The 20,451-nt window shown below is 41.1% G+C and overlaps 1 protein-coding gene across 1 annotated transcript in view; it reads right to left on the bottom strand.

Moving 5' to 3' along the window:
- LOC113405318 (sushi, von Willebrand factor type A, EGF and pentraxin domain-containing protein 1-like) overlaps positions 1-20,451 on the bottom strand; it is a 169,722-nt gene that overhangs the window by 135,515 nt on the left and 13,756 nt on the right. Inside the window, exons 2-3 of the mRNA XM_026646401.2 lie at positions 18,409-18,667; positions 15,851-16,027 (exon numbers count right to left, since the gene is read on the bottom strand). Coding sequence (XP_026502186.1) covers positions 15,851-16,027; positions 18,409-18,496 — 265 coding nt within the window. The 5' untranslated portion in view covers positions 18,497-18,667. The remainder of the gene's footprint in view (positions 1-15,850; positions 16,028-18,408; positions 18,668-20,451) is intronic.

The raw sequence follows: 20,451 nt of genomic DNA, 5'->3' as shown, positions 1-20,451 counted from the left end.
TGATTTCAATAGCTTCTCTTTGTGTCCTAATTCCATGGTTTCCCACACATTCTTATGGCATGGAAATTGTGCATAGCAAATTCTGAGCTTACCAAATGGTCACACTAGGAAATTACATTATTTTGGTGTGTAAAGTCATTGTTTTAGGTAAGTTCGGCTGTTCTGCCATGTAAAAAGCCTTTTCAAAAACAGGCATTTGTGTTCAAATCCTTGCTTACTGTTTGATCCTTACTCAACAGTGGTGAACTGAAGCAATGCTGCATTTGCTTCAGATGTGTAACTGTTTGAGAAGGTTTTTCTGGACATGAGTCTTTACATAATTACACACTTAAGTTTCTTAGTAAATCTTGCATCATCCATGGTATGACAGCACTTGGCACTAAGCACTGTAAATAATCCTGTTTTAAGTGCACTAGATCTGTGGGCTGCTTCCTGGAATTTAAATATATAAACATGCAAAAGGAACATCTCTACGTCCCCTATGTGCACTCAGTTCCTACTTTACTATTCCTGTAGTAAAATAAAACGTTTGCTCTGTTATCCTGTCTGTTGTATATTTTTGTACCTTAAACAGATTCAATAAATACAAAACTTTCCATGTATTAACACTTACAAAAGGATAAATTGAGACAGGAAACCCAGTTCTTTTCAGGACTGGTCTAACAGCTGTACAGTGCATCAACCAAATCTCCTTTTCTTTTTTCTTTAAGGAAAGGGCCCTGGGTTGGGAGTGAACAGGTAGGAAGGAGAGGGGGCGGCTGCAAAGGAGATGCAGATCAGAAACAGAGCAAACTCACGGAGTACCACTCATCACCAGCAACATGTGGCTTTTCCAGCTGTGCATCAAGAAATCTATCAATAAGTACGCTAACAAGGCAGCCTGAAAAATAACTACAAACCTACCAGTGGACAAATTCATCCCTGGAGTAACTCCACTGACTTTCAGTGAGTTAAACCAGAGATAAATTTGGTCAAAAATTCCTAATTGGGGATCAAGCTTTACCTCTGGATGGATGACAAACATCTCCCATTAACTTGCATTACCTTAGTGAAAGCCACATGAATACATATGAAGGCAGAATCTGGCCCTTTATTACATGCAACCAACCCCCACTCTCCCCACCCCACAAAAAAAAACTTCTAACAAACCTGTGCTGACACTCAGGAAGGGGCAATGAAACACTGTCTCTATAAGCAACCCCAATCAGCTGTTAGTGGGATGCAGCAGAGAATCTGTCCCACAGTCTATAACCCTCACTGCGAACAGTATGGTCACCACCCTGCAAAGGCACCCCATCCACCTGCTCAGCAGAACCCGGATAATCTTTGGTGTTAATTTTTATATGTTGGGAACAAAAGTTTTATTTCAAGAGGGCAAGGCATCATCTCCTGTGGGGTTTCCTACAATGCTATTGTTCTAGGATTAGATTTGGTTTCCAAAGTGTCCATCTGCCCCCGTGCTGCTCCTTCCTTACTCTAGAATGCGTTCTGAGAAACTTCTTTCAAGCCTTGAAATTCAAGGGAGCTAAATTTAGGGTTCAAAGCATGTACCACAAACTCTCCTGTTAACCCAAATGAGGAAATTGGCATTGATGGCCACTTCACCAACGGCACAGAAGATCCACAATAGCTTAGGGGATTCCTGATTCGGGGGTTTCCTGCTCCTTCCTCGGGCAAACGTTCCACTGACGTCAATGAGAATTTTGCATGAATAATAAATTGCAGCCCACCATTATTCCATTCCTTTGGGATATTTCTCCTTTCTGCATTCTCTGTGAATCCCATGGACAATAACAGAAGTTATGCACCACAAAAAGGAAAAAAAAAACAGACCCTCTTAGTTTGCAGATCAGAGAAGCTCCAGCCGCTGAATCACCATTTGGGAATGTAACAACTTAAACTATTAGCAGGACAGTTAAGTCATTTCTGCCAGACCCTCAACAAACTACCACTCCAAATTAGCGCCAAACTTAGCCTCCCCGCAACGGCCATTATTTTTGTTTTATCACTTAGATATACTTTTCAACAATAATGTTTATAACCCTATGAAGCAATATCTCCAAGCACTAGAGACCTACCACACGACTATGCAGATTGGGAACATATGCCATTATTTCCATGTTTATTTACTAAGCAGCTGAGGACAGGAGTCAGACAGTTTTTGGTTAACTCGAGAGCGCTGAGGCACATGCAGCAGGGTTAGGCCAGTAATTATAAAACAGAAGTGGTGCCTTTGCCAATTGTTTTGCACAATACTGTGAAACTCTTCTGTTTCATTTGAAGTTTTTCTCTGTGTATAGTTCAATAAACTTCTGTAATCCTGATTTTAAAGCCTCCTCTAGATTTTCTGAATCTTTGCCATCCCCTGTTGATTATGGTGACTATATACCATGCTCGCCCTTGTCTGCTAGCTATGAAAAAATTCTGTGGAATCTAGTAGCACTGGGAGTTCTTTTTAAATGATCTGAATAATGCAGTTGCAAAAAAATTGAGGATTTTGTTTTATAAAGTGGAGGAAGCAATGGAACCCACTACCCTCTGAAGTAATGGTGGGTTTGTTAGAAAATATCTGTGAGAGGCCACCACCTTCTTAGCACCAAAAGAGGTTCTAGTTTCTAGTTTCGTTTGTCATTCTTGTTTTTTCTTAATTTTTTGTGTGTGTAAAATATTTACCTAAGGAAGGAGCTGGCTATCAGTGAAGCAACGTGAATTGCACAAAAACACAATGATTGACTGGGATTTGAACTCACTTTGCCTAGCCTTGTGACGTTCTACTAGCCTACATTACCTTCACCACAACAAGGCTTAGTTAATTCAGACAAGTTTTAGACAGAACAATGCGGGCTTGATACTTGGCCTGGCCAACCTATGCACCATGGAGAACCAGCAGAAGGTACACACACACAAAAGAGTAGCATGACCTTAGCACTCCCACAACCCCGACGACAGTATTGACCCCATGGGGTTGATTCACTAGTTAGAGATCATCAGGATATAGCAACACTCCAGTAATCCCGCCTCCCTAGCCACACCTTTGAGCCTCCTTCCTACGCTAGCTCTAAACAATGTTAAAATTCCCCCATAAGGTTGGAATTCTCACCAGGGTCATTAAAGCGGATTAAAGGCTCCGAAGCACTGCCAGAGCCTGTGCACTAAAGATATCCCAATGCAATTTGTAATGTCCCGATTATTAAAACCCCCAACACAGATTTTAAAACGGAAATGAATAGATTGGTGCCTCAAAAAGCTAAGCAGCCAAGCAGAGGACAGTGAAGATTTTACAAGACTTTTTGATGCTCGCTATCTCATGCTGTACATGGTGAAACGATACGCTGTCTCCCTTAACCTCAAACCTACCCTTTGGCTTCAAGGGGGATTTTGCCTATTTAAAGACTCCAGGATCAGGCATTCAGCAGGTCCTCTTTTCAAATGAGAGCTGTACATTTCTGGAGGCAGCAGGCTCATCACAGTTCTGTCTGCATCTGCCTGTCTGAATGACTGCCTCTTTATGAGGTCTTTCCCACAAATGAACCTATCGATGTCTACAGAGATGGAGATAATAAGGGTATGTCTACATCACACACTCCTTAGAGTGGTGTGTAGAGTACACACATTATATGTCCCCCTAGCTTGGGTATAAATATCAGTGTAGACACTGCTTAGGAGACTAAAGACATGTCTGAACCCTGTGGTGTGTTCCCTACATGGCTCTCTACATGCCCAAGCAGTGCCTCCCCTGTCTACTCTTCTATTGTTAGCAGTGTAGCTTCCTGCTGCTGGAGCCTGGTCCCTGCTGCAGCAGCTCCCCACTGACACATGTAGCTACACAACACAGTGTGGACACAGCCTGCCTTTCACTGCAGCGTGTCGCTACACGTACACACTGGTGCAAGTGGTGTGCAGTGTAGACCTACCCTAAAGAGCGAGAACATTCTTGCATGGCCTGTAGCATACACTCTCTGAGCATCAGTCACGATTAAATGTCAGTGTAATGCCTTTACCAGTGCTTATAGTTATTCAGTCTTTGATTCCGAGCCAAAATGTCTGTTACTAAGAAACACTTTCTTCCAATTAGTTAAGTTCATGAGGTAATTAATTAATGCTGTCCCAAAATTCCTTGTGCGCTGGAAGGGTGCCACTGTTATTTCTGAGCAGGATCCAAATATTTCTGCACCAAGTTTCTGCACTACTCTGGACCATACATTAGTAAAGGATGCAAGCAAAAGTTTGCTAAACTGCCTCAGAGACCTACAGGCAGATGAAGTGCCGTGTGTTGTGTCTCATTATATGACAGTAGACTGTAGAAGTTCTGTAAAAGTAGTAAGAATAAATCAATCTACAATATCATTAATGGGGAAACTTAAGAATTTATAGACTGTTTTGTTCAAGTAGAACATTAGCAGATAATACCTTTAATACTTGTGTATCCTTTGTCCTAACGTGCAAAAGGTTATTGGCAAGATTACAGCTTTAAACCACTACTTGTGTTGGGGGAATGGGTAGTGAGAGATGATGTGCACCAACGAAGGACTCCCCAACTCAGAACATTGCAGGAACAAACAACAGTGCCTGATAAATTTTCTAAAGGGTGTAAGGAGTACTCTCACCCCACAAGCTGGTGTGGAGAGGACAGGGGATGTTAATTTCTTTCCCACTGGGGCATAAGGACTTCCCCTCGAGGGATCTGGAACCCCTTTAGCTCTTAAATTCCTGTTAAGAGGTAGGTAAGGTAATCCAGGCCCACCCACTCCACTGGGCACCAGCTCAGGGTCCTTAACCCGGGCAGACAGAATCAATCCTCCACCAGTCCATGTGAGCTTAGCCTGAGCGGAGACTGCAAAATTTGACCCTCAAAGTGTTGTGAAAGTGAAAGGCTTGACCTCTGAGGTTAAAGAATTGGAGTATTTACATTTCAGTAGGTGCTATTATTATTTCCTTTGTTATGCAGGTCAGACCAGAGGATTATAATGGTCCCTTCTGGCATTAAAACTATGAAAGACAGCTGGAAATGCAGAAAAAGCCACTCATCTAATTTTCTCCAAGGACCCAGTTAAAATGTACCTAGCTTCCACAGTGTGGAATCATGGAGGTGATGGTTTTTCCCAGTTTCTGTCATAATGAACCATACCCCTCAACTGCCCCTCATTCTAGTACAATAAGGTAAGTCACTCATTCTAGTCCTCATATTGCCCATGTTCCACAAAAATCTGGTGTCCTCTCACTTTCATTCTTGAAAATTATTTACACCAGAAATACAGGTGCACACTAAAAGAATTAATCTCACAGCATTTTATGTTTCCAGCATGAAGAACTTTCGTGTGTCCCTTGTTTTGACTCTGGACCTGGGTGGGTTGAGAAGTCTGGTTATTACAATGGATTTTAACAAAGAGAAGGTTCCAGAGTTACATAGGTTTGATGGGATAGAGTGAGGGGTAGTGGCTGGGAGAAGTAAATGCAGTAAGTGGACAGTTATGTTTTCCAGGAAGAATGTGCACAAATTGGAGAGTGTCCAGCGGAGGGCAACAAAAATGATTAGGGGGCTGGGGCACACGACTTATGAGAAGAGGCTGAGGGAACTGGGCTTGTTTAGTCTGCAGAAGAGAAGGGTGAGGGGGGATTTGATAGCAGCCTTCAACTACCTGAAGTGGGGTTCCAAAGAGGATGGAGCTCGGCTGTTCTCAGTGGTGGCAGATGACAGAACAAGGAGCAATGGTCTCAAGTTGCAGTGGGGGAGGTCTAGCTTGGATATTAGGAAACACTATTTCACTAGGAGGGTGGTGAAGCACTGGAATGCATTACCTAGGGAGATGGTGGAGTCTCCTTCCTTAGAGGTTTTTAAGGCCCAGCTTGACAAAGCCCTGGCTGGGATGATTTAGTTGGGATTGGTCCTGCTTTGAGCAGGGGGTTGGACTAGAAGACCTCCTGAGGTCCCTTCCAACCCTAATATTCTATGATTCTATGAAGCTGGGCACTTCTACTCAGAAATTAAAAACAGAAGTCTTTAAAATATGATGGCAGTCCTATTAATTTAAACTACCCACATGCTGTGTGTGTAGGTGTTTCTATGTTCCACCCACAACTGTGATTTTTCTTGCTTTTATTTTTTTATTAGTGCTACTGAACATTTCTTTTTATATAGCATTTTGAGGCATCAATACACCTAAATCATGATAATGATTCAAATAAAGTAAAAAAAAAAAGTGCTCTGCTGTTATTGTCCACACAGACATGAACCTGAGAGGAAGTCTGGAGTATTGCCCTGACAATACAGATGGAAATACAATCCCCCAACCTCAAGGCAAGAGGGCTTTGTCTGGACTGGTGGGGACACAAGGATAGTAGCTCCTTAAAGACCCTCCCACCACTGGGAATTGAGAGGGGATTAACCGGTAGGAGGGAATGGGAGGTTTCACCTGAGCTGGTGGGCAGGCCAATGGGGCTCAGGGTAAGCCATTGGCCCTTGTGCACCTGAGAGAGGTTATATTAACCCCCTCCAACCTGAGACCCCTCTCGGGCCTGTCTTTCTTTCCGCGTGTCTGGGGCAATGTTACGCTGCTTGCTGCTTTGTACTGACCTAATCCCTCCAACAATCACCTATGCAAAACATCAATTTGAAAAGGGAGACATCTGCAAAATTAACAGCCTGAATAACGAAGGAAAATCCTTGTTCTTTATCTTCTCACATTGTTGTTGCAGAAGCAAACTGCACACTAAATTAAGATGGAAATTTTGCATGTTTATCGTGGCATTTATAAGGGAACACCCTTTGCTTGAACTTTATGAGCCTTATAACCAATTTTTTTTAGTTATTCTCAGGAGGTTTCTTTTGAGTTTATGGAAAAATATGAGAATTGCCTGGTGGTGAAAACAATGAGCCAAACCCTTAGCTGCTGTAAGTAGCTGCAGCTCCATTTAAATCAATGGAGCTGCACCCATTTACACCAGCTGAGGATATCACCCAGTACCTCTAATCTCCACGCATGTTAACCAAACACTCTCTCCTTGTGGGTAAAGATTTTGCCTTTTGTTTTAAAGGGTGACAAGTTCAAATTGTAATAAGGTTCTATACAGTTCAACAAAAAATATCTATGCAGTCTTATCTTTTCCTATTAATGGTAACATATATTCATTTATTTTTTTACCATTTTTACAGAGCAAAACCATTTCACATTTAATAAAAGTCGAGGGGGGGAGAAGGGGAATACAGAACAGTTGTGTTTTAAACATTAAAGAAGCCAAGTGTTGCCGTGTACAATTAGAGAAAGAAGGGGAATGAGTCACTCATTTCAAAGGGCCTGATCCAAAGCCCATTAAAGTTAACAGAAAGATTCCCGCTGACTTCTAATCAGGCCTAATATCTCTATCATAACAAGGCTATGGGAAAAACGTGGCTCATTTGCTCTGCTAAAAATAAAGGTGGGGCACAGAATGGGGACCACAGCAGATGGACATAATATCCAATTTCTCTCTTTACATTCATGCAGGCCAAGTACTAAGCAGTGTTTAAACTATCACGTTGCCAGTTTATGGCGTTAAATTCATTATCTGGTCCCAGAGATTGTTATTTTAGTGTGTCTAAAGAACTGAGTCTGGATACAAATTCTGTTTTGAAGATGATGAGATCCGCATGTCCTTCTCTTCTGCATGGAGTCTGTGTGGCCAACCCCACCTCTGAGTTGTGGTAATCACATCACTAATAAAAAAAACCAAAACCTTCCTTTCCTTTTTAAATCTGTATTCATATAAAGCGTTAGTTTTGCTACAGTCTTCTTTTCACAACGTTTATGCCGCGAAGTCAGATCATGTGGGATTTATTTTGGCATAAGCAACATTTCCCAGAAATCTGTCAAACCCTCCCTTAACCACTACACATACAGTGCCATATTAACCTCTTTTGTATTATTGTGTAAATATAAAGAGAGAGGAATCGAGAGAAAATAAGCTTTCATCAAGAACTCCCCATCTTCATGAAAGAAGTGACACATGTGTGGCTCATAATTCACTTCAATGCCAGGAACCATTTATAATGTATGCAAAATTATTACTGTAATAGAGTACAAGATACCACTCATCTGACTTCATAATCTGAATCAGAGCCATTCCTACCATATCAAAGCACACGATAATGAAAAACATAACTAAGACTCCCACACTGTTGCTTTAAACTAATATTTACTAGTAAATGATCTCCTGAAATCAAGAATTTACCGGCATATATTTGTTATTGCCAAAACAAAGGAATATTTCTAATATTTGCTACATTACAGTAAACATGGTAGCATTCCACACTAGTTCAATGTGGCCTTTCCTTTGCTTTCTAATTTGACAAGTAATGTGAAGCATTATTAAATGAGTTTCCAAAGGCAAATCAGGAAAAGTTGGGTTTATATAGGCAAGTGTTTCTTTAAAACAAAAATACCTCTGTATTTTTTTAGCACAAGTCTAAAAAAACCCCAAACAAATATCATATAACTTTTATCTATATCCTTTTCAAACCAAAATGGCTATCACCTGATTATTTTCAAACATAAGAGTAAAGATTATAAATATTTTTTGAATTCTGTTTTAAATTCCTAAAATTATGATTTTTAAATGGAAATTACCTTTCTATTATCTAAGCCGAATCCATGCATACCCTTGTCTGCATCATTTTTCAATTTTCCACACACGCCTCCCCATCAATTTATCAATGTCTCTGTGCTTAATCGTCAACATCCTCATGACATCACATCTCCATTTACATTCTTTCTGCACTTTTAATTCATAATGCCGGGTTCAAACCATTGTCTGGAAAAAGTCAGACAGTATAAAGAACCAAAAAATGATGACAATGAACACTTGCATTGATGAAAAGCAGGCACGGATCCCTAGCTGGTTAGCTGGGGAAATCCTACATCCCTCTCTCTTGTTTAGGTCAGTGTATTTCTCTCCCCTCTTTCTGTTACAGTTGGTCATTTTAATACAGTATATTCATCTATAAGCCACAATGCACGATCATAAAATATATAAACCGAAAAGCTAAAGAAAATAATCCATAGCATGATAAAATTCCACTACAGAGGAGCATTTTTAAATAAGTAAATGCACCCAGAATTTATCGCCAAGGATGCTGGGAAGTTAAATTCGCTGTTTGTAAAATACTATGTAATCCACAGAAGGCAGGTGTTAAATAAGTGCAAAGTACTATTAGCAGTAGTAGCACAGGTTTCACAACTGGCCAAAGTATCCTCCACCCAATCTATACTAGAACTACATTTTAGATCCAATTTTCTGACACAGGAGTCTTAATAGAACGTCAAAATCCTGTAACTGGTCACTCAGACTGGCATTTAAATGCATGAAAGGGCATATCTGAGCCAATTTGAGCACCCACGTGTAGAATTTGGATGTCAAAGCACAGAATTTGAAGTAGAAATTTTCCAGCTCTTTTTGATTTATTAAATGGATTTACTGCATTTTTTGTTACCAAGAATTATAGCACAAGATAACACACCACCATTTGTAGCACCCATGCATTTAATATTTTTCCTAAACAGATGTTCCTCTTTCCATCTACCAATTCTTGGCCTCAACAGAAATTCTTTTTTACCGAGGTCCAAACTAGAGATGACCAAACCATTTGGACAAAACAGGAATCGAGTCTCACCTTTGCCCAACCAGCAAAATGAGCCAGAAATTTCACTGAGACGAAGGCAAAGTATCTTACAATCCGTTTCTCCATTCTCCCCTTCTTGCACCCCTTTCCTCACCCACCTTTTACTGGTGGGATCTCAGCCAGCTGCTGATGTGACTACCATGAAAATCACACTGGAGAAGCAAGGCAAAATGCATGGCACACTTTGGAAGCCCCAAATCCCATGCACTCTGTGACTTCCCAAGCATACTGTGCACTGGACAGTGGCTGGCCCAGCCCCACCACTTGCTACCACTGCAAGTAGGAAAGTTACAGAACCTCTTCCTGAAAACTACAGCGGGCAGAGAAAGGGCTACCCAGATTCCAAAGAGGAGCAGACTCCTCCCTACAGCAAAAGATGACAGAGTAGCTGTCCTAGCATTCTTTGGATAGCCTATTGGAATCTTGATTGGTATCAAGGTTCTTCCTGTCCTACTGAGGAAACAATTGCTAATAAGACATATACATTAAATTTCGTAAAAATCACCAGGAGCCCCACAAAAAAAAAGTTCTTTTTTTTTTATCTCCCCCCAGCCCCCACACGCACACACCAAGTTTTCCTTTGCATTTCTAAATTAGAGCAACCTTGAAAATCTCATAACAAAACTCAGCTGAGATCACCACATTTGGGTCCAAACCTTGAAAAACCAAGAGTTTTGCCCACTGACAACACAAAGTTATAAGTCTGCTCAAGCTCACTCATGCTGGGCCCAGATGTGCTCAAAAAACTCTCACAAATCTTTCAACAGACTTGGTCTGGATTTCAAGCTTGAAATGAAGCCAAAATTTCATGTGGTTTCGGGTTTCATTGCAAAGGCTTTGCACAGCTCTAATTAACATACTATTTGCTTGCAAAACTGATCTGTCATATATTCGGATTATAATTGCTTTGTTGCATCCCTGTTAGAAATATGTTAGAAGCCTAGACAGCTTCTTGGACTGTTCATCCAGATGGTACTATTAAAATTCCACACCGCTGTAATTATTCACATTCCATTCTCATGCAGCAAAGTAAAAAATAATAATAATAAAAAAAAATCATGTCTACATTTAACATATGCACTTAAATTAGCATTGTTATAAAACTTCTATTTACTAATTCATGCTTTACCAACCACACATCATCTTCATGAACGGCGTGTGCTGTAAAAAATGAAATCCATATTTTTCAGTTAAAGAAACCATAGAAGGTACTTGTCTTATTGATGGAAGACGACTGTCATGCCATAGACAACAGGACAATGTTTAGCGGCATGATTCGATTTAACTGGTAAAGTGGCCACCTAGGGCACCACATTTCAGGTGGCATCATGTCTTTGAGAGGAGATCCAATCCATGAAGAGCTCAGTTGCCAAAGAACTCTGCTTCTGAGAGCCTAACTTTAAAGAACATCATTGCAGGTGAAGGGAGGCTGTGAAGAAGATGCATTCCCTAACCTAGCAAGAAAGAGAGGCTGAAGCAGATAAAGAGGTTATATTTTAGCATTCTGTGTGGCTTGGAATAGAATGAACTTTAATAGGCTATCTTAAAAATGATAGGATGGCAGCAACATCTTAGGTCTATCTCTGTACAATGGCAGAGTGTAAAGGCTTTTTTTTTTTTTTTTTTTGCTGACCGGCAGCTGCTGTGTTTTTATCTGAGAGTCTACATAAGTTTGAAATGTGATAGGTGCACACAAGGGAAGAGGAAGGAAACGTAAGATATCTGCTTTGTTCATCTGGGGATGTTTGTGGGGTGGAAACCAAAATATTCTTCACTAGGGCTGCACAACACCGAGGGCCAGCCATGATATTAGCAGCTTCCTACGTATGTACATCTCCAAGTAGAATTTTGCACTCTGATATTTCTCTGAGAGTCTCTTTCTCCCATCATTCTGTCTCATATTTTACTTTCCATGGACTTCCTTTGTCACAGCTGTCATGGAAATCTCTGAATGTGTGTAATTCCTGTGTGGGCCATGACTCACTTAACTTTGTTTGTTTGTTTGTATAAAGCACAGAACACTCCGTCTGCTCCTCTTTATATGGCAAATCATTCACAATACTGGAGGAGGTTTAGGGCCGATTTCTGCTGTCTGATGTTGAGCATGTGGCTCTCATTTTATTTTATGGAGACTTTCTAGAGGACATTTTGGGGTAATTAGGGAAGTAAAGTACTGCTTTCATTGACTTTACACAATTATTTTGTTGCCTCAGATATAATGCTATAAACCACGTGTCTAACCACTGGCATAAATAGAGTAATTTTAATTAAAAAGGCACATTGTGACCAAAAGCACCCCTGTATTCACACCCTACACACTATTGTAATAATCTTTGTACAAAATAGGTCTTGTGAGGTATCTTTTGAAAGCTAATAACTCACTGGTCAATAATATCATGGTGAAACGTAGGTAGCAACATTATACGTAAAGTTATGAAATCCCCCTATGATGCTGTTAGCACATGTTCAAAACCACTCAGCCCCGCCTACACAAATGTTGTTAAACAGGTCTATCCTATCCAGAGAAATGTGGGTTTACCTCAATTTACAGGTAAGTAGTAAACAGGTCCTGAAGACAGCAAGGGGAGTAAATGAGAGGAGACAAGCAAATTTGCATTTCAGCAAACACAGGTGGGAAGAAAGAGCATAGAGACTCCATCACCACCAGACTCCATGTCACCTCCTTTACAGTTTGAATAATCTTTGCTTTGAAGGGGTAATCTTCAGAAGAATCCACTTTCAAGGTTCACTGGACTATAAAAGAAAGGGGGCAGATAACCCCAAGTTCTCTCTCTTGCTCTTTCACCTAAGATGACAAATGCACCAGCAGCCTCTGGGAAAGATCCTGACCAAGGAAAGGGTCAGTCACCATCTTGCTGGAAGACTGTAGATGAGAAAGGCCATCTTGAACAAAAGCCTGGAACTAAAACTTGGTAGATTAAGTTTTAGACTTTTAAATGCATGCTTTCACTTTTATTTACTTATAACCATTTCTAACTTTCTCTCTTATACTTGAACTCACTTAAAATCCCATCTTCTTTTGTTAATAAACTTGTTTTATTTTCTAATATAAACCAATCCAATGCTGTGTTTAGACTGAACTATTCGGTGACTCCAGTCAAGTAGCAAGCTGTTGAATATTGACTCTTTACAGGAACAACAAAACTTTAATATCTGAACTTTCCAAGAGAAGGCTGGGCAGCGCAGAACACACATTTTTGGGATAATCTGGGACTGGGAGTGTGTTGGGGTCCTGCTGCAAGAAGTAACCAAGGCTGGTGGAAGCCAGAGTGTGACTGATGTATTGCTGACAGGCTGCTGAGGTCAGAACTGCTAAACCAGGGCTGCAGCTATACAGATACTGAGCATGCGGCCTGCAGGCTGGTAGGCTGTTTGTGAGCAGCCCAAGTTGGGAACTACAACAGCAAACCTTGGAGAGGCACCCAAGGTTGCGGGGCAGGTAGTGACACAGCCCGTCACTGGTCTGGATTGCACCCCGGAATGTGACATGTATATACATTAGAGGAGGAGAACAATTTCCTATCTTGATGAAAACTCTATGCGCAAGTCATATCCTATGAATTAAAGTTGATCTACAATGGTATCCACAAGCTTAAAAAATTGAAAACTAAAGGCAGCACAATTAATCACAGTCCATCATCAAGTCCCACCAAAGCAAACTTGCCAGCAGCATTCCCGCGCGTTATACCATGAATAAGAGCTAGCATAGAGTCTGGAAATTCCTCGTGCTTTACAAAACCATACTTACGCTCACCAGGGGAAAGTTCAATAAAAAACACTGGAATCTACTTCGGAAAACAAGATTTCAAAATACGTTTTTCTTTTAAGGAATACACGTGACCTTTTGTCTCTCTCTCTTTCCTAAGAGGCAATACAACACTTCAGCAGATTAAGTTATATTTGCAAGAATAGGCCAATTCTATCCAAAAATAGAAGTGTGCAACTTTCATTAACTTTGCCAGATGATGCACAGCAGATGGCAGAACTTGGCACTTCACTGGCATTGCATATAATACAGGATATCTCGTGAAACTTTGATTTAACAGATGATTGCTGATGTGCTATTGAAATAACACTTTGTTCTGCAGTTGCCAAATGCACACTTAAAGAAGTTATGGTTTATACTGTTTTTGTTCAGGGGCACGTTCTTGCTAGAGCAGACCCTTTTCAACGGAAGAGGCAAAGTGCAGGATCTGGTGATAGTTCTGTAATGACTGGTCAACTGGAAAATTCATTTGACTTCTGCAGTAGTTAATAAAAAACAATATACTGAGAGGGATAAGTGTTGAATACGTTTGCCATATTTTGCCATAGGAATGCTCCTTCTTGCAAGCTGAGCCCGAAGAAATCAGATATAAAAACCCACCTTTTTCAATTGAGTTAGGATTGAGAATATATGTCACTTAAAATAACTGGTAGAATGAAATATTCATGAAAGCAAAGAAATTTGAAGTTAAAGTGTGACATGCTTCCTGCAGCTCCCGTTGGCTGGGAACGGCGAATCGCGGCCACTGGGAGCTGCGGGGGGCCGTGCCTGCAGACAGTCAACGTAAACACAATGTCTCGCAGCCCGCTAGCAGATTACTCTGATGGGCTGCGTGCCGAAGGTTGCTGACCCCTGCGCTAGACCTTACTGATCCTTCTCACAGAGATCTGAGAAGATACCCTCCATGCTTAGGTTCCAGATCTATCTGTGTCCTTTCCACTCTACCCTTTGAGCAAATAGAGGCCTGACAACAGTTACAAATGATAGCGAACAATCACATAACCTTAATTTAAAAAACAAACATTATGAAACATCCTGAAAGGCCATAATGTTGTTGTAAATCATATACTCAGCAGAGCAGGCTTACATTTCATGAGGCAGCTGATGAAAATTTTGATTATACATGTGAGAGCTTGGAGACAGAATTAAGATTGATACAAATCAGTATTAACTTTATCTTACATTTCTTTTTCTGGTGATATTTCATTATAACTATTTCTCTTAACTAGCTTATAAACTAAATAGAAAAAAGTTAAGAAGTGTTTTGATTATTGTGACATTTCTCTCCCATAAAAGTTAATGCAATTGGACACAACTTGTATATCCTTTTTACAAGCATATTTTCCCTTCACTTATTGTAATCATTCCATTACGTTAAAAAAGCATTTCCTTAGATGATCTTTCGATTGCAAGAAAACTTTAAATTGAATTCGGTTTTGTTTGTAAAAAGGGATTGCATAATGACAAAATGGCTGATATCCATCCAACCATATTTTTATAATAGCTCTTATCACTGTCGCATCCAGTGCTTCCCAGAATTGAAAGCCAATTCCACAAAAGACCAGTGCAATCATTTTCCTCCTTATTTCCCTTTAAGCAGGTCAGGCTATATATGTGAAAAATAAGTAATAAATGAATGTCTACTGTGAAGCTGTATATTGCATCTGACTATTTCATCTTTGTTCATGGACAATGCTATATGAAATCCAGGAATTCAAAAATACTGCCTTCATGTTTCTGCTATAGGATACAATAAATGTCTCTATTTCAGTCAGAGGATTGTCTTTCTATAAGCACTACTAAGGGGCAGTTCACAAAAATAGTCACACAAAAGTCTTATTGAGATGTGATACGTTTCTGCTTAGCAACTGGAACTTTTTCTTCTCTGGCAAGTGAAAGCCGATTTGGGAGAATCCAAGAGTATTCAGTCTATCATGAGTTTAATGTAAGAACCGCTTGCATTAAGATTAATCTACAAGGGCCTGATCCAAAACCTACTAAGTCAATGGGAGTTTTTCCATTGACTTTACATCAGACTCATAGGCCACATCTACACTACCAGTCAGATCGGCAGGTAGTAATCGATCTATCGGCTATCGATTTATTGTGTCTCGTCTACACGCGATAAATCGATCCCCGAATCGACGCCCATACTCCACCTCGGCAGGAGGAGTAAGCGGAGTCGACGGGGGGAGCCAGATAAGTCGAACTTAGATACTTCGACTTCAGCTACACGAATAGCGTAGCTGAAATTGCGTATCTTAGATCAATTCCCCCCCTCCCCCAGTGCAGACCAGCCCATAGTCATAAATCTGCATGCAGAACAGCATATGACTTCGTGTGATCTGAATTAGATTTACATTTAGGCTACGTAGATAAATTGGGGAATCTGAAAAATGGAGACTGACCTGTGCATTCATGCTGTAGTCCTTTACCGTAGTACCCTTTTTCACAGATACATTCAAACTGCCCTGTGTGAGTGCCACATTTGCAGCTTGCCATGATGTCACAGCAGTTCTCATTTGCCTCACAGAGATATGAACAGTGGGATATATCTTCTTGAATGTAACTGCCAGAGGGCAGATCTGTAATACAAATCAATTAAAAAGGCCACAATAGTTAATAATTAGTGAAATGTCGCTGAAAACTTTATAGTTCCAATATTCACTTGTGGTGGTGATGATGTGAAGCAAAACTTCAGTTCTTTGAAATGTATGTCTCAAATCCTGAAGTTCTTAACTCAGGAAAAATGCTCACTGAAGTCTATGAAGCAAAAATCCCGAGAACTCTGTTTTTCTCTGACAAGTCTTTACTCAGTTTCTTTTTAGTTCTTACTAAGGCAAAATTATCATTGGCCTCAATGCAAGAATTAAAAGGAAAACAAGGGCCCAAATTAGGTTCCACCAAAATCACAGGAATGAATTTGACTTTGATGACCCTATGAGATCAATCTGTCACTGAATATGTAACTGTTAAAAATAGGTAGATTCTCTGCCTCCACAAAAAAAGATCTAATTAAACATCCTTTAAAACAGAAAAAAACACCATGCACCAAAAGAATTTGGTGGTAGATATGTACCATATAGGGTGACCAGATGTCTCGATTTTATAGGGACAATCCCGATTTTTGTCTTTTTTTCTTATATAGGCTCCTATTACCCCCCACCCTCGTCCCGATTTTTCACATTTGCTTTCTGGTCACCCTAGTACCATATTCATGTTAAATCAGAAGGTTTACTTAAATCAAAACTACATAAATACTCATGGATAGATTCTTAGTTGATGTGCAGTTGCATAGCTCCGTTCAAGGGAGTGTAGATACACTTATTTACACCAGGTGAAGATCCAGCCCTATATTCTTAACAGCTATTCTCATCCTCCTTTTTTTGTTCAGTGGCAATTCTTCATAAAAGTAAACATCAGAAACCAGTTCCATTTTATAGAATTTTTATACCTAAAGAAACGTCACATTTACATTTATGAGAGGTGTTTTTATGAATTTTTGAAATATTCTAAATATGTGTTATGTGCCCACAGTGTATAAAGGCTTTTATTAATACTGAGACAAATTCTGAAGTCCTTCCTAGGGCCTGTCTGCATCTTTAGGTGCCTAAATACCTTTGAAAACTGGCCCAAAGTTCTTATTTAGGCAAAATCTCCATTGGGCAAACCCTGACATTCTTACCCAGTTCTTACTCAGGTAAAATGAAGCCTTGAAACTGGTCCAAAGGGCAATGTACATGCACATCAAAGAGAAGAATTTGGCCCAATCTGTTGACTTTGAAAGATCTACTACTGAAATCTGTTGGTTTCTATTGAATGTAATACAAATGAATGCAAGAAAAATACCAAAGAAAAGAGACAACAACACCTATATGAAACATTTCACAAGGCCTTTCAGTAACTCCTCGCTTAACGTTGTAGTTATGTTCCTGAAAAATGCGACTTTAAGCAAAACGATGTTAAGCGAATCCAATTTCCCCATAAGAATTAATGTAAATGGGGGGGTTAGGTTCCAGGGAAATTTTTTTCACCAGACCAAAAACTATATATTATATAGATATATACACACTATACGTTTTAAACAAACAATTTAATACTGTTCACAGCTATGATGACTGTGAAGCTTGGTTGAGGTGGTGGTTAGAGGGTGGAAGAGGGAGGGATATTTCCCAGGGAATGCCTTGCTGCTAAATGATGAACTAGCACTCGGCTGAGCCCTCAAGGGTTAACACATTGTTGTTAATGTAGCCTCTCATCAAGGCAGCACGAACAGGAGGGAGGGGAGACAGCACAGCAGACAGAGACACATACCTTGTGTGTGGGAGAGAGAGAGAGATGCACACTGCCTCTTTAAGTAAGCTGACCCACTCTTAAGTGCATTGTCTTTTTAAGTGGATCAGGAAGTTGAGACAGCAGCTGCTGCCCCAAGCTCTCTCTGTCTCTCTCCCTCCATGTCCCCTCCCTGCCCTATATGGAGAAGGGGTAAGCGGGGTGCAGGAGCAGGGGGGAGAGGGACACCCTGACATTAGACTCCCCCTTCCCCCCATGCACAGCAAGCAGAGTCTCTGGGAGCAGCTCCAAGGCAGAGGGCAGGAGCAGCACATGGCAGCGGGGGGAGGGACAGCTGAACTGCCGATTGATAGCCTGCTGGGCGGCTGCAGGACAGGGAACTTAGGGGAGCGGGGAGCTGATAGGGAGGCTGCCAGTCCACCCTGGTTCCAAGCCCCCACCAGCTAGCTCCAACGGGCTGCTCCTTCCTGCAAGCAGTGGACAAAGCAGGCGGCTGCCAAACGACATTAGAAGGGAGCATTGCACAACTTTAAATGAGCATGTTCCCTAATTGATCAGCAACGAAACAACGTTAACCAGGACAACTTTAAGTGAGGAGTTACTGTATTTCCAGCCAGCCCTATACTCTCTATAGCATCTGAAATGATACTTCCAGGGTTACTAAATGTAATACCTTCATGAAGAGCTCTGCGAGCTAAAGCCTCAAACTCTGCAAAGCTGTGAAGCAGGTAACAGTGTTCCTCCTTTGGATGGGAAGCCATGTCATTCAGTTCTCGGATGTTGCCCTGCCATATTCCAAATGTGAAGATCTCTACTCCAAATTCTACACGCAGGGATGCTGCGATGGGTCTAGGATCACCTCCATTGGAATATCCATCAGTAATGAGAAATATCACCTTTGTAGCATTTTCACGGGAGTGTTGCAGTATTTGCTGAAATAGAGTATAAAACAGTACATCTCAGGCAAAGGGTGAGCAGTGGCTGACCTGCACGTAGTACTTTCTTCCATGGTGCATCTCCTTTTATTTGGCTTGTTTTCTGACTTAATCCAGTTTTGCTGGACCACCCAGTACTAACACAAGAAGATCAACAATCTTTAATCAGAGACTGGTTATCAAGCCAAATATTGACTCATTTTTATATGCTCAGACTCCTGGCATGATACAGATATTGTGAATATGTGACACTGGGCAAATGAGCCACTTTTCACAGTGATGAATAAAATCATCTGCTCTGGCAGAGGGCAAAAAGAAAAAGAAAATTCAAACACACAGTTCTTATGGTGGTGAGAAGACCTTCATTAGTGTTTCATCAACTCTGACTAGGTAACAAGTAGGATGGATAGTACACTGTAGATGCAACTTAAGACCCATTGAGCCAGAATCTCAGATGGTGTAAACTAGGAAAGTGGCAACGGAGTTATGGTGAATTACAGCAGCTGAAGATCTGGCCCTTGTCCTTCGCAGTTTATCATAGTGGGCCACATGTTTCACAACTGAAATCATTGTCCAGAACAAAACCGTTTACCTGATCCCTTTAACACAGTGGTGGACAACGGCCTGTCAGGGTAATGTCCTGGGAGGCCGCAAGACAGTTTGTTTACATTGACCGTTCACAGGCACGGCCGCCCGCAGTTCCCAGTGGCTGTGGTTCGCCGTTCCCGGCCAATGAGAGCTGTGGGAAGCGGCGGCCAGCCTGCGCCGCTTCCCGCAGCTCCCATTGACCGCGGCCACTGGGAGCTGCGGACGGCCGTGCCTGTGAACGCTCAATGTAAACAAACTGTCTCGCGGCCCCCCAGCGGATTAGCCTGATGGACTGCGTGCGGCCTGAGGGCCGCAGGTTGCCCACCACTGCTTTAACAGCAGGTGGGAGTGTAACCAGATGCCATAATGCAAATGTGTCACAAATGAAAATCATTGTCATAGCAAAACCATTTATCCGATTCCCTTCAACAGCAGGTGGGAGTGTAACCAGATACTATAATACAAATGTGTCACAAATGGTGGGCAAACATCTTTTACCATATGGACAGTTACAATCCTCACCAACACTTTGAAGGGTTTGAAATAGAAAAACACACACACACAGAGCTTACTTATACACCAACACTGCAGTTGTGTGAAAAATTTCAGAAACTATGATTGGTTAAAATGTTAAAACCTGATATCCTGGTATAGGCCAGGAGCCTTTAGAATTCCATTTAGGTAGCAGAAAATTTCTGCCCGACAGACATCAATGCCAACATAATGGCAGACTAATGGGTCCTCTAAGTCAATGTGGCCTGGGAGCTCAGACTAAAATCATGGCTCACCAGCCACTAATCAAAAATGACTAACCCAAAGTCTGTGCCACTGGTGTTGTTCTACTTTCGGAGTCCAAGGAGGCTTTCAGAGCCTTCTCTAACAGGACAAATTTCAGCCTTGCCTCCCTAGTCTCTGGGTACGCTTGGAGAAAAAGCGACATTGCCTCAGGACATGTCCTACTCCAATATGCAGTGGGCACCAAGAGCATCATTAATGGTCATCAAAGCATCACACAAGGGTCAGGTATTAAATCCTAATGACTCAACTTCTGTCACAACTGTCGTACTCCTGCTCAGGGTATGGATGTCAAGATTAACTAAAATTTGTCTGATCTATGCTTTTTTTTTTTTTTTTGCTAATGGCTGTAAAAAGAGAATTACACCAACTATACTAAATTATATAGAATGTTGTCA

The sequence above is a fragment of the Terrapene carolina genome, unplaced genomic scaffold, assembly GCF_002925995.2.
Source record: "Terrapene carolina triunguis isolate 2854851 unplaced genomic scaffold, T_m_triunguis-2.0 Scaffold35022, whole genome shotgun sequence".
Lineage (NCBI taxonomy): Eukaryota > Metazoa > Chordata > Testudines > Emydidae > Terrapene > Terrapene triunguis.
Note: the sequence above shows the minus strand (reverse complement) of the source record. Positions and strands in the feature narration are given on the sequence as shown.